The sequence below is a fragment of the Parus major genome, chromosome 2, assembly GCF_001522545.3.
Source record: "Parus major isolate Abel chromosome 2, Parus_major1.1, whole genome shotgun sequence".
NCBI classification, from domain to species: Eukaryota; Metazoa; Chordata; class Aves; order Passeriformes; family Paridae; genus Parus; species Parus major.
In genome coordinates, this window is record NC_031769.1 from 95628114 (window position 1) to 95643710 (window position 15597).

Genomic DNA, 15597 nt, shown 5'->3' on the forward strand with positions numbered 1-15597 from the left:
ATCTAAAATGGCTTTTAGCTCTGTTGTCTAAAGTAAAACAAATGTTATAGAAAACTTTGAAAGATAATAAGTTTTGAGACTTGGGCCATTATAATTTATTCCTGCATTTATCCTTCAGCCTTACTGATATTTGATTAAGTTCAGCTGGCTAACACTGACTTTAGTGCTATCTCATTTAGGCTTATTGTTTTACATATTGTGAATTTTTATTCATTTGAGATTACATAGTAAGTTTTTACTGGCAGCTCTTGAAAGAAGTAATTTATAGAGCTACAAAGGTATAAGTATTTCCTCAGAATTCTTCACTCATATGTGTAGTCATAACATAGGAAATCCACAGCTCTTAACCTCCCATTTTGTACCCTCCAACAACAGTGAGAGCAGAAGCTACATCAGAAGTGTTTTCAGTGGAAGTTAAATGGCAGAAGATCAAAGCTGGCATTAGAAAGGAAAACCAGAGATTAAAATTCCAATGCCCTGTTGTCATTCTGGTGTAGAGGTTAGATAGACAAGTGCTGCTGAAAACAATTGTTCATATGCTCATATGTAAAAACCATCTGAATACCGATTCTTTCAAAAAAGATCACCAAACCCAACATCATCTCCTGATGGCAAAGGGGAGGATACTCAGCATTCTTTTAGACAAAGCATTCTTGAAGGATGAATTATTCTTTCTCTCCTCAGGATAGGACAGCTGAGAAGATCTAATGGTTCGCTGCTGCCTCTGTAAATAATTCAGTTACATAATCCTGAAGAAGCTGGCTCTTTTTAGGGAGGTGGTTTTGTTTTTGGTTTTGTCTTTTTGTTTTTTGGGGTTTTTTTTGCCAAAATAGCAAACTAAATTGCCTCAGTCAGATAAGCACCTAAGTTAAGAGAAAGGAAGTGGAAGGAATTTGCAGTCCAGCCTCGGGACAGGGAAGGGGTGACAGAGCTGGCTGTTAAACACCCAGAAATGCATCTTCCACATCCATCATCAGACTACAGCCAGTGTGGGGGATACAGGTCATTCCCGAGGCTAACACCTTGTTTTTGCACAGGAATTTCAAGACCAAGAATCCAACCAGACTTCTAAATGCTACAGAGAAAAAACAATCAAACACAAACAAACAAACAAGTGGTCAGAGAGGGGGAGGGCGAGAGGAAAAACTAGAGGTTTGTTCTGTGATAAAAGGAAAGTTGCTGACACTCAAATGTGGGTAACACAACAGCACAAAATAAAAGCATTTAAATAGAAAATGTATTCTTTTTAATTTGTTATCTTTGAACTAAAACCACTAGAAACCACTGCATATTGCTCTCTCTCCCACAAAACAATTATAAAACATAATGATCATCTGTATTAGAGTGATCCATCGAAAAAACAAAGACTGTTACCAGTATATTCATTTTTTCCAATTTCCCTGAAAAGAATTTGAATTTAAGTACTTGCATTGGCCCAAATCTGTTATTGTCCCAAACAAAGCAAGCATAAAACACTCTCACTCTGCAAATGCAACATTTCCAATTCAATCAAGAAAACCACCTGAGCTATATTAGACCAATGTCCACTTTGCTGAATTTTTTGAATAAAATCCAGTCTGCTTTGATCTCAGTAAAACTAATAACCAGCTCAAATCCACACCTATGCCAGTGACTACTGATCTCATATTTCAGGTCTTTCTTCCAGTGTTATAATTCGAAAGGGAAATGGGCAGAAGATGAAAGTGCGCACAGGACTGCCTGCTTAAACTGACTTGGCTTCTCCTGCTAAAGGTGGCAAAAAGACAGATTTGGTACTGTACAAGCTGCCACAGAACATTTTTGCTTCTAGCCTATGCACTTTCAAAGGTAATGGGAAGAATTATTTTCCTTCTCATGTCTCTCTCTTATTAACAATTATCCAGCATGTTGCTTGGCCTAAGCAAAAGATTTTTTAGCATGAAAATTAATTTTTTGTTCAGCATTCTGAAACAGAATTTTTGGGTGCAGGGACCTCCATAAATGGAGCACATGTAGCCTGTGGCTGTCTGCAATACCTTTATTCTTCTACCAGAATTTGTTTCTGGGGATTTTTTTTTTGGTGTGTTTTGTACCTGTTTTTTTTTTTTATTTTTTATATTTTTTATTTTTTATTTTTATATTATCAAGGTGATGTACTTTGCATATTTACTTTGAAAGCTAATCATAATCTATATAGTTCATCAAGGTTGCTCTGGTAAAAAGTTCAATTTAATTCCTTTTAAAAGTTGTATTCATTTTTTATAACAGTTTCTAACCTATTATAATCTGGTAAAAATTAAATGAAAGTTCTATATATTCATTACTTAAAACATATTAACTTTTAGGACAGAATACAAATATTCATGGGAGTCCTTTTTAATAAATTATTTCTAATGATTGGAAGGAAGAAGTAATGATTACTGTTGCATATGTCAAGGAAGAGTAAAATCCCCCCATGCATAGATATATAAAGATCAAATGTCAAGCTTTGGGAAGACCCACTAAATCCCTGACTTAAAATATTCTTTTGCTTGTATTTCAATTTCAGATCTTATGGAAAAAAATACACATAGGTATTTGGTGAAATGATTGGAATTAGATAACACTTGATAAATGGAACGGAACATGTACTTAATCTATTTGATATTTTAGATTTTGTTTCTAATATGAATAAAACTCAAATGCCACAAATGACTCAGATGGTCCTTTAAATGCTCAGCACCCCACCAGTGAGAAACAGCAGTTTCCAAATCCAAACTAACATTAGTTTATTAGCTGAAGCATAAAATCAACAGGTTTTTCAGCCTCTTTCACACAGCCCACTGCAGCCTATGTGAGCCTCTCCTGATGTCCCTGTGCAGATCACAGCGCAGCCTCATCCAGGAGACAAGTACATCATACACAGTGTGGCAGATGAGTCATTTCTATTTCTCAGCCTGCTCTCGCTCGGCGTTTGATATTACGTACCATATGGCCACAGCCTTCATAAATATGGTTTTAAGGAAGTCATCTGATGGCAGAATGGAAATGGCTTTGCAAAGCAGCAAAGCTGCTAATTGATGGGTGGAAGAGATGAAAGTGATGGCTCTGTAAATGGAAAATCTTGTATGATCCTGGTCTAAGTATTTATTATGGCAGCATGAAAATGTTCTAATTTCTGTTACTGGTTTAGACAATTTAAAAGCAAACACATTATAAAAAAAATTATGTGTTCTTCCTGCTTTTTCCCCCTTATTCAAACAACTTCTGGCCAGCAGAATGCAGTGTTTTTTTGCCAGCAGATCTACTACTTTACATAGTCTTCCATTTATTCTACCTTGTGTTGGACTTTCCAGCGATTGTTCCTTATTAATCTTGATTGTAAACTCTTTTCTTCCTGCACTTCCTGTCCAAAGTTTGTGCACCTCAACTATTATGCAAAGGCTCCTACTTTGTCTAGTTTTATGGAAAAATCCATCTTCTTTTTTCCATAAAGCACCAAAAATGGGCCTTTTTTATGGCTTCCTAAGTCAAGCTCTCAAAACAGACACGTAAAGTCTGAGAGGAATATTCAATGCAGCAGACATGGAAAACTAAGTCTTTTTCTAGTTTATTTTTCAGTGAATAAGGAAAACGGGGGAAGTTGTGTTTAGATGATCTTTAATGTCCAGTTGTACCCCTTAGCATTCCCTGATTGGTTCTCTGACTTATCGGAGGAGTAATTAAGAAAAGTTGAACACTGGGATCTTACATTGGTCCTTGCAAGAGCCTTTGTGTCAGCAGAGTGAGAAAGATATTTTGACACTGGTGGAGTATGGGGGATAGATCCATATAAGTCATGTTTGCGTGACTGGAGACACAGTGTGGATGAGGGAAAGAAGGAAATGCCAAAACCTGAAATCTCTGTCTAGGGAAGACGATATGTAGAGAATCGTGGTCATCTCAGAGGAAAAGCAAGCAGACTAGATTGCCTGGCCTGAAAGTCAGCTTTCCAGAACAATCATTAAAAACCATCTCTACTTCTAATCACACAGGGAAAGCTTTTTTCTTAAAAGAGCACCAAATTTTTCTATAGTTGTCACTTATACACAACTTGTGCAAACTGGAAATTCTGAACACAAAATAATAAAATAGCTCTATTTGAACTCAATTGCATTGCTACTTATAATGTAGGGGAAGTAATTTCTTTCAGGGATTAAGAAAAACAGAACACATCTGCTGTCACATAGACATGTTTATACTGGGTTTTTTTCCACCTGTGAGGCCACAAGGAGCAATTAAAACTCATTCATCAGTAGCCAACACAACAGCTAAAGGTTTAATATTTGAGCAACAGAACCACAATTTCAGAGAAGGTGACCATGGATCTCTTGTCTAATGGTATCCCCTGTTCCAAAAAGTCACCTACCATTGTACAGAAGACTACATTGTACAGAGGATCCCTGACAATGAAAATACATAAATCTGAAAGTCTGTTTTGTCTTAGTCACACAGCTGATACTATTACAGTTACAGTTGAATCCACCAACTTTGGTTTATTACCAATTTTTATAAGTTTAAAAACTTTTGGTAAAAGGACCTTACCCTTGCCTTCTGCTCCATTTCCATCATTAATCTTTCATGCTGCTCAGCTATTGCCAGTGTTGCAGAATGGACTTTCTGATATATCATTTCTCCTTCTCGTGTTTGAAAGGTGAACAGTCCTTCTCCTGTGTCACACATCCTGCAGGGAAATTTAAGCAGAACGGAAAGAAAAACAATTAGTATTGTGTAATTTTTATCTAAGTATTATAAAAAGTGCATACCTTACAATAGCAAATGCCAACTTTAGAGATGTAGTTAAACTCTGAAATCCAAAACACCAAACATCTGTAGTTATTTTTACCATCAGAGAGAGACATATTCCAAGAGGTGGGCAGAACTTCATTAACATATTTTTAAAATTCAGTTTCAATCATCATCTGGATAGTGAAAAAGAAGTTTTAGCATGGAATAAAAACTTGAGTTTATAGTCAGTTACTTCTGTCATTTTTTCCAAATGTCTGCACCAGTAAGTGGGAGCTAAATTTAATTATTTGAACCAATTGATGCCAGAAATATGTGGTACATTGTGACTTTGAAAAGCTGGTATTTTAAGAGAACACTGACCAACTTAAAATGCTATTATGGTTAATCACTACAAAGATGATGTATTGAAATACAGCATTAAAAGTGTTAAATTATTACTACCTCTGCCAGTACATTTATGTGAGGCAGCATCCAAAGCTATCCTGATAATTACAACAGCCATTCAGTCCACTTGAGAATAGAACAGTTTCTGTTTTAAAAGAATATTAAATAATGAAAAAAACCCCTCCGGAAATAAAACTGACTTCTTCTTTTGAGAGACCAACTGCTGTTATCCTTATCTGTGATATCAGTGTGGCATTATTCTGAGAAAGAAGAGTGGTACACAGTAAATACAATGACAAAAAGGTCTGGGAAATACAGGAAATGGGAGCAGGAAATAACGTTAGATTGCCATGGCCATGTGACCATTACTTGGAGGACTATTGGATGCTGTTAATCAGTGGTGCAATTCAATGTATTTATATTAGTAGTTCCATTATATTATCAGTGTCTGATTTACATATTTTTATAGAGTACTTGCAATTTAAGAAATGGAATTTCAAAAATCCTTTTTACTTGGTCTGATACCTCCTGTAAAGATTTTCAGTTATCTGTGACAGAAAACTGTTGACTTGAGTCACTGATGTATAACATACATCAACAATAGAGAGATTTTGATTTGCCTTAAAATACAAGATTCCTTTAATGTTTTGGATGCCTACGTTATTTTTAAGGAAAACTAATTTTGTTAATATCCCAGCACCTTCAGCATGGTCCCAGAAAGCCCAAAACATACAAAATTTAAAAAATTTAGAAAAATGTGTCCCAAATAGTTCAACATTCAAACAGGTTTTAAATATCATTATCTTTAGAATTTGTATCCCAGATTCTGTATAATTATTCATGCATTAAATTTTACAAAAAAAAAATAAAACCATCAAATGAAAACACAGATCTATATTATTTTAATTAAATAATAATTTAAATATATGTCGACTACATTACATGCACACATGCGCACACACAATTATAATGCAGATATTTGAAAAGACAACACTTTTTTTCACAAGACTTATCTTTTTTTAGTGAAATTAGAATATGACTTCCTAAACAATTTCGTTAAAAAAGCCATCTGAACAGGACTGTTGTGCTACATAAGGGACTGCTGGGAGTTCAGCAACTGTATCTGATTTCAAGGTTGGCCAGTGAAAACAAAACCTTATTAACACTTACAAAATGTTTTCCTGTTCACTGGAGGAGACATGCTACTGTGAGCCTCATACAAAGAACTTATGCATGTCTGTGTTTGGGAAGAACAGAAAGTATCAGAAACAGAAACAGAGGTACTTCTGGAAAATACCTGGTGAAAATACTTTGTAATGATGAACTGAGGTATTGAAAAGAAATTCATAGTCTTTAACAATACACGATTAACAATATTATCCATAATTCTGGAATAATGTAAGTTTTCTACTTAAAAAAATATAAATAAAATTAAATAATTTTTATAGATAGGTATTACTTAATCAGTGTTAATGTGATGTGCTAATTAAGAGATTAAAAAAAGAGGTTTTTGTATTAAATTCTAATGGAGATCAAGATCCCTGCTGTAAACATTTAAGATAGATTATATCCTTAGACACAGTCCTCCAAAGAGCTTCTGGTGGAAATAAAATGTCCCCAGAGTTTTGTGACATTATGGCAACAGCCTTTCAGATCCCTCAGGGCATCATATAGCCAGTACTCTGCTTTTGTGTAAAGAGATCTTAATAAAATTCAAACAGCGTGAAATGGAAAGTCTGGAAAAAAGAATGGGGTTTCAGAAACTGAAAGAAAATATGATCTTTTTGTTGTTTTCAGAGGATGAAAAATCCTACTGAGATAAAAACAAGGAAGCAGGGAATGGGGCATGATTAACATTCAGGACTTAGCTGCCTGTTTTCACCACGCAAAACCCAACCACCCCCAGTGCCTACCAGAGCAGGGTCTGTCCCTGGCTGGAGACACTGGTGCAGGCTGTGGCACTGCCCTGGCCCCTCGCCCACTGCAAAGGGCACTGCCTTGCTTCCAGCACTGCCCTGTTTCCAGCCTCAGCTGTGGTGGACATGTCACACCAGTGTTGGAAAGTCATTGCCACCAGCCTTCCCGTGAGGTTTTCCCTGGCTAATGATGGATGGTGCGCACACAGCTGCTCAAAATTGGAGGTGAAGGAGAATTATGGACATCATTTTTTAAAGTGCGTAATTCCCCTAGCTCGATTTGAAGTTTAATAGGACTTAATGCCCCAAAGAATAAAGCAGTTGTTACTTGGCACATCTGAAACAGGTGAAAGCAGCAAAAATTGTTAGCATAAAACTTTCTTCCATTTAATCTTATGAATAATCTGCCTCCTAAGGAGATGAATCCCTTTGCCATAGTAAGGTTTTCCTGTTCATCTCCTCAGAGCATTATTCCTTTATTCAGGTGAAAAATCCAAGTTTAGAACTTCTAGTCTAGTCTAGTCTTGCCTATTTTTCTGTTCTATTCTGTTCCATTCTAGTTATATACCAAGATCAGTAGCCTCATTAGGGTTCATTTCAGTCTTTCTAGAACAAGGAAACACAGCCTAAAATAGAAGCACTCCGAACAATGATGAAGACAGGGACAGTGAAAGGGTGCTCTCAGAAGCTTTAGGGTTTTGCCATAAAAGCAAAACATTTACATATCTGGCCAACAGGAAGAGACAAGCCTATGAACTGAAGCAAGACTTGTCTTGTTCTATTTATAGTCCAAACAAAGAACAGAAAACTTTATCTCTATGGCCCTTCTAGATGCCAGATAACTGCCCCTATAAAGCTCCAATTTCAGGTTTAGCCTTGCTAATGTGTTCCGTAATTGTAACGTAATTGTAACGTAATTTCTCTATGTTCAAAGCATACATGGTTGATCAGCTGCCCAATTTAATCCTAACTTTTACGTGTCCTAAAATCACTTTTGAGAAAGGGCAGGACAAAGGTCTGGGCCTCTTTTTCCCTGGTACTGTTGCAGTTAAGCAATGCAGTCCTACCAACTCAGTATGACCTGCACTGTCAGAAAAATGTCACTGATTTTGTGTACTTTAATTTTTTATGAGATACTTGCAGTCTGCAGGTGCTTGAAAAATGCCCATCTATTCCTGTGTTTTTCTTTAAAACAGGGATGTCATTAACCTATGCTTTAAGATATTTAAGGATTCAAGGCATTAAAATGTATGAAGTGCTTTGACTGAAATACAAAAGTGCATTTTTTTTCATATATTATCACAGAATGATATAACTGGACAGACAGTGACACCACTAGATAAATAGTGCTGCAAAGAGTTGCAATTTTTTAAATTCCTTAAATACTGCAACAGCTTTCCACAGCTATCACAATTAGCAGATCTGGTTTAAGAACCATGAGAAAGAATAGAAAGAATGTGAGAGCCCAGCTTTTGCCCTAGGACAAACTGAATTCAGAGATCAGATTCAGAGATCAACAGTGAAAGTTCTTGCTTTCACTGAAGGTAGAATTTCTGTTCAAACCAAAGAGATTTTCACACCACTATTGCCAGACATTTTTCAACATTTCCCAAATTCATATAATGGCTTCCCATTGCCTTTGCTCACTGTGTAACTTATGCCTTTTAGATAAGAATTAACACTGTATATTAACCATGTAGAATTCCCTTCAAAAAGAAAACTTTGTTGATTTGACCACAATTTACAAAAAAAAATAATTCCCAGATAGAAATTCATACTGTCATGTCATGGGTGAAATATTTTAAAAGTTTAACAGTGTGATATCCAGCAACTGCATGAGAAGACAAGAATTAACTTTAACTCTTCACAGCTCTACTTGTAACTTCTAATGAATTTGAATGATTTCTTTTTATCAACAAATAATTAAGGATTAAAGAAATAAAGGCTGATTTATATACTCAAAAGTGTAACAAATTACATACAAATAACTAAAGAGGTAAACATCCTCACATAGAAACTGAAGAAATGTCATCAGAAGTTTACTATTAATAACTAATTGCTACCAATAACTACAGATACAAATAATTAATAGTTAATAACTATCTTACTTTAGCATTTCTAGACTTTAGATTCATAAATGAGAACAGATCATGAGTATGTAATGTCCAGTTACCTGTACCAAACTGGCTGTAATTGCTGTTGCATACTTCACAGCAAGAGTTTGAAAAATAGTTTCATGAAAAGAGTGGAGCTGTTTACTTAGACACTTTGAGGCCCAAAAATAAGGTTCATAAAATCACAGAATCCCATACTTGTTAGAGTTGGATGGGACCTCTGGAAATCATCTAGTTCAATTCACCCTTCTAATTCAGGGTCACCTAGAGCAGGTAATGCAGGAACTTGTCCCGTGAGTTTTGAATATCTCCAGAGGGGGAGACTTCATGACCTCCCTGGGCAGCCTGTTCCAGTGCTCTGCCACCCCCAATGTAAAGAAGTTCTTCATGCTGAGGTGAAGCTTCTTGTGTTTCAGTTTATGGCCATTTACTCCTTGTCCTGTCATTGGGCACCACCAAAAAGAGTCTTGCACCATCTTCCTGGCCAGCTTTGAGGTGTTTTTATGTATTGATGCAAACCCCTCTCAGACTTCTCTTCTCCGGATAAAGAGGCCCAGATTCCACAGTGTCTCCTCGTAAGAGAAATGCTACAGACCCTTCACTATGACCCTTCTGAACCCTCTCCAATAGCTCCTTGTCTTGCACTGAGGAGCCCAGAACTGGACACAGCACTCCAGATGTGGCCTCCCTAGGGCTGAGCAGGGGGCAGGATCACCTCCCTCAGCCTGCTGGCCACACTCTTCCCAATGCACCCCAGGATCCCATTGGCCCTCCTGGCCACCAGAGCACTGTTGGCTCATGATCAGCTTGTCACCCAGCAGGACTCCCAGGTCCTTCTCTGCAGAGCTGCTCTCCAGCAGGTCAGCCCCCAGCCCGTGCTGGTACCTGCAGTTGTTCCTCCCCAGGTGCAGGACCCTGAACTTGCTCTTGTTGAACCTCATTTGGTTTTTCTCCATCCAACTCTGCGGCCTATCAAGGTTCCACTTAATGGCAGCAGAGCCTCCAGCTGTATCAGCCACTCCCCCAGTTCTTTTCAGATCATCATTAAACCCACTGAGGGTACATTCTATCCCTTCCTCCAGGTCATTGATAAACAAGCTGAATAAGGCCAGAGCCAGTATTGATCCCTGGAGAATGACACTGACTGCAGGTCTCCAACTGGGTAAAACTCCTCTGATCATGACCCTCTGAACTCTGCCATGACCCACCTCACAAGTGCTTAGCTAGCTAATGCTCATTTCCTGTATGCCAAAGGACGTAGTCAGATGGCACATATGGGACCAGGCCTGTTACTTCTAAGACGAGTAATAAATAAAAGTCAGCCTTTCTTTAAAGCCTTGAAGCTGTGGCTGTCAGTCATGAAAAAAAACTAATTGATATGCACTATCTAACTCTGAACTGACACTTACTTCTTGTGTTGCTAAGCTTTGATTTTTTTAAAAGTGGTGGAAACTAGCAGTTTTGCCTCCAATTTAATTAGATTATCAGTGGAGACACACAAACACTATCTCTCTTGTGGTATCTAACTTTTGTTCTTCCCTTGTTTGTTGTTATCTTAACTTGAGCTAAGCCATTTTGACAGAAATCCTGTTTCTTCTTTGTGTGCAAGGACGATACACACAGCATACACTAAAGACAGCCAGCTAAGCAGCAGACCTCACTATAAAATGAATGCAAAGCTTCCCTGAGGGTCCAAATTCTTTGCTCATTCCAGCCTTCAACACATGCTAGCTTGCTTCCTGCCAAAGTTGCTCTTTTCTGAGAAAACAAAACAAAACAAAACAAAAAAATAAGGAAAGCAAATAAACTCTTTGTGGCAGGAGCATATTTAGATAAAAAGCTCCCTTTATGCCTAGGAATACTTTTCAAGACAACTGAAAAATAAACTATGCATGTTTTTATGAAATTGTAAGTCAACTTCTATGTTGAAAGTATAGAAAAACAAAGGCAGAAAAAAGGAAATCCTAATAAAAATTTCTGCCTTACTACTGAACAGTCAAAAAAGGGATACATCGTGGGGGGGAATCCATAAGGAAAAAAGGAAAATTCATAAACAGAATATGTATGGGACCTAGGAAAGTTCTATTGGTGAAGCAGAGAGAAGACCATTAACAGAAAATGTGCACAAAGTGTAAATGATTCAGGTATGCAACTTTGGAAGCAAACATGGTGAGAAAGACCCAAGGCTGGGACAAGGTTGGTGAAAGCAGGGAAAAGTCCTGTGAAAAATCTGTGTTCAGGAAATGATGATCACCAAGGTGAAGCACAGCAACAATACAAAGTGCAGCATCCAGAAGGAGTAAACAGAAAATCTGAGTGTGGTCTGTTACAGATTCCCTATGGGAATAATGGGTTAAACTGCCATGCCTCACTCTCAGAATTTTAGAGTTTTATCTGGAGCATCAAAAGGATATCCTGGAAATTTTATGATCTGAGAAGCAAATCATTAAAATGTTCTAATATATGAGGCGTCTGCCTGCCTCCCTTAATCATGGTTATTTACCAGCAAGGATATACAACAAGAAAAAATCAATTATGCATGCTATCTACTAATTGCCAGCCATAGACATTCCACCATGACACTCATTGCCATGTTTTTGCACTTATGCTGAGGTGGGAAATTTTACAGTGTTCTTGAATATGCTTATGAGATATAGAAAGTGGAATATCCTGGAATTTGGCCTGAGTTAATACAGGGAACTTTGAATATTATCACACCTCTGATATGGCTCAGTAACGTGATTATGGAGCTTAGCCCTGAAGATTTGTTCAAGGTCAGATCTTGTGCTACTTGAGTCATTCTCAGTGTTGTCAGCTAAATGCACTAAGGGATCTCCACGCTATCAGTGTAGCTTTCCTACTAAAGCCATTTATAGAAACATTTTGCAATTCTGAGAAGGAAAACGTTCACAGATGGAGTGGAAATGATTGATGATGATTTGCTGCCAGGTAGGTGGAACTCCACTACTCAGAGGAATCTAGCAGTCCTTCTCTGATATTACCTAGAGGATCTAAATGCATTCTAAGTTGCAAATCTTTTACAGATCTTATGGTAACAAAAATCTTATGTGCTAGGCTGATGAATACACTGCTAGTCTTTCTGAGCAGAGATGTGATACCCTAAAAATTTTCCCCGTACAGGAAGACTTACAGCAGGACTCTCTTTGTGAGTGAATAGTATTTTTTCATTATAAGATTATTTATTTTCTGCCTAAACTAGAAACCATTTAAGTCATCTAATATATCAGAAACAAAAATGTTCTCATGAAAACATGTTTTTCTTTGTTTTGTCCAATAGGACACATTTCTCTACAGTACTGGTGGTAATTATGCCTCTTGAGATACCTTTTTTTTTTCCATTGACTGTACTGCCTCTACAGCCACTGTCTCTGTGATGCCCTATGTGACAGTACACTTAGATCACTGGGGCTTATGAGGGATACCAAACCTTTCTCCATGCCAGATGCTTTCCACTTTTTGCTTAATGGAAGTGCAGAAAGTGGGCTGAGACTTTGTCTGGATTATTGTCCACCAGCACTATAATCTTCTATTTCATTTCCATGGGGTTGACCCCTGTCTATCATAGGACACAGTGGAAAAAGGTATACTTTAGTTTTTTTCCTGAGGTTCAGTTTTGATAAGGAGGATTCTACTGGGACTTATTTCAGATCTCTTTTATTTGGTTGCTAAGAAGCCATCCCTACTCTTATCATTAAAGTGTTCTTGTTTATATTAATTTCTTTGATATACCAGAATAAAATTAGCTAGTGCTGAAGAGTTAAAGACAACAAGTAATTCTCAATGTTCATTGCAGTATAAAAGCAGAAAACTGGACTCAAAGTCATGCATAAAAGGTGGAATGTGGAGACTGACGTGCAGTTATGAAATATATCCATATGTAATAGCAAACATGCTGTGCAGAGGCTCTGTTTTCTATTTCCTAGATCCTAGAAACTAAGCTCTGGTGTGAAGCCAGGTGTCCACCAAATCTGCTCTATCACTCCTCAGCTGGACAGAGGAGAGAAAATATAAGGAAAGGTGTCTGAGTTGAGATAAGGACAGGAAGAGATCCATCACCAGTTACTGTCACAGGCAAAGCAGACTCAGCTTGGTGAGAGTATTTGAATTTATTGCAAATCAAATCAGAACAGGCTGATTAAACCCAAATCTTAAGAATATTGTCCACCCACCCCTTCTTTCCTGGGCTTACTTTTATTCCTGATTCTCTACCTTGCTCCCTCCAGGCGCAGGAGGATGGGGAGAGGGGGCTGCCATCCATTGATTGTTTCTGCTGCTCCCCTCCTTCTAAGTGGGAGGACTCCTCAAACTCTTTCCCTGCTCCAGCATGGGATCCCTCACACAGGAGACAGCCATCCATAAACTTATGCTACATAACTCTGTCCCATAGGCTGCAGTCCTTCACAAACTGCTCTGGCATAGATACCTTCCATAGGGCTGTCCTTCAGGAGCAGACTGCTCCAATGTGGGTGGCTAATGGGGTCAAAAGTCCTTCCAGCCAACCTGCTCCAGTATGGACTCCTCTCTCCATAAGTCCACAGATCCCTGCCAAGAGCCTACTCCAGTCCAGGCCTCCCACAGGGTCACAGCCTCCTTTAGCATCTACCTGGTCCACTGTGGGATCCTCCATGGGCTGCAGGTGGATCTCTGCTCCACCATGGACTTCCCCAGATTGCAGGGGCACAGCTGCCTCACCATGGTCTGCACCAGTGCAGGGGAACCCCAGCTCCAGTGCCTGAAGCACCTTCTCCACTTCTTCAGGCCTCTATCTCACACATTCTGACTCCTCTCTCTGGCTGCAGTTTTTCCCCACTTCATAAATACATTATCCCAGAGGGCTACCACTGGCGCTGATGGCCAGCAGCAGGTCTGTTGTGGAACTGCCTGCCACTGGCTCTGTCACACATGGGGGCCACCACACATGGTGGCTTCTGGCAGTCACCTCTGTAGTCCCCTTGCTACCAAAGCTTTATCACACAAACCGAATACACCCAATATTCAAGACATTGTTTCTCACTACTAGAAGCAATACTCTGGAGTCTAAGAAGCAGAATCCAAATACTTTACCATGACTACATTTTTTGTCCCTCCCTGCTTTATAGACTACTTTCATAAAACGTGAGCTAGACATTTTGATGGGGGCAACTGAACTATGCTGTTTGTGCTTCATCACCTCCAAGTATGAAATATTCTAAGTTGCACATGAAAATATGCAAATACTGGATTAGTATTCAGTTAATATTATTTAAGAAATCAGTGCAAGTGATTAACGCATATGTATATACAAAACAACCCACTTTTTTGAGACTTTGGCACTGTAACATTTTCTTTAAAGAAAAAGTCACATTTATTAAAAACAGAGGATAATAAAGCAAATTGTTGTCATGTTCCTAAATACACAACACATTTGCATTTTTGACAGTTTATGTAACAGAACAGACATGAAAATGCTGTTAGATAATTAGTTCTGTTAATTTGAAGAGCTCATGCTTTGTTGATAACGATAAAATACTATTTAACACTATTAATTAATTCTATTTAACTACTGGGCAAGCATCTATTCATACCAGCTTTGTGAAAGATATACCAGGAACTCATATATTACTATGATCATACTAGTACAGAAGGAGCAGTTATTGTTGGCTGTACAACACACCAATGAAAAACACTGGTCTGATAAAGAGTTTGCAAAGACTACCATAAGCTAAATTTGTCTGACTAAACCTTTTCAGTCATCATGGTTTGGCTATTATTTTACATCTCATTTTTGAATGAGAAAGATACAAGTACCAAGTCCTGGGATCTGGGATCGTATGCAAATACAGGTATTTCTACAGGACTTCTGCAATCCTGTTAAGAGCTATTATTCCCCAACAAAGATAAATATCCCATAACAATAGTATTAAGTTTCTTCTGGTGTTTTTAGGAGCAGTACACAGGAGAAACAGCATTTAATCTACATGAGTACTGTTGACTTTGACAAACATAAAAATGTTAAATATAAAACTCAAATAAGGCCATTACTGGTTAAAATAAATGATAGTGTAATAGTACAGGAGCCCTGTGGCAGCACATCACTACTTGCTGTAAGAAAAGCAATAAAACTTAGTGACCCAAGATCTTTATTTTCTCCCTTTTTATTTTTTCTTTTGGAGCCCTCCAGTACTGTTATCTTCAGGACTATTCCTCACACAAGGTGTTGGGGAAGGAAATTCTGTCAGATGATACTCCCTAGAGCCTGCATTAATTCCAAACACAAGGAGACATAATTCTGAAGTTAACTCAATCTTCTCTCAGGAAGGAATTGCTGTTTTAAAGAGACATTTGCCAGTTAACAAATGTTGGAACAGTAACAGCCAAGGATCAAATTTGCATAGGTATATTTGTTAATTTTATTTCATCTTTGAGAAACTGGAGAC

General features: G+C 37.9%; 1 protein-coding gene across 1 annotated transcript in view; it reads right to left on the reverse strand.

Moving 5' to 3' along the window:
• Positions 1-15597, reverse strand: part of DOK6 (docking protein 6) — a 249295-nt gene that overhangs the window by 64380 nt on the left and 169318 nt on the right. Inside the window, exon 6 of the mRNA XM_015619506.3 lies at positions 4543-4681. Coding sequence (XP_015474992.1) covers positions 4543-4681 — 139 coding nt within the window. The remainder of the gene's footprint in view (positions 1-4542; positions 4682-15597) is intronic.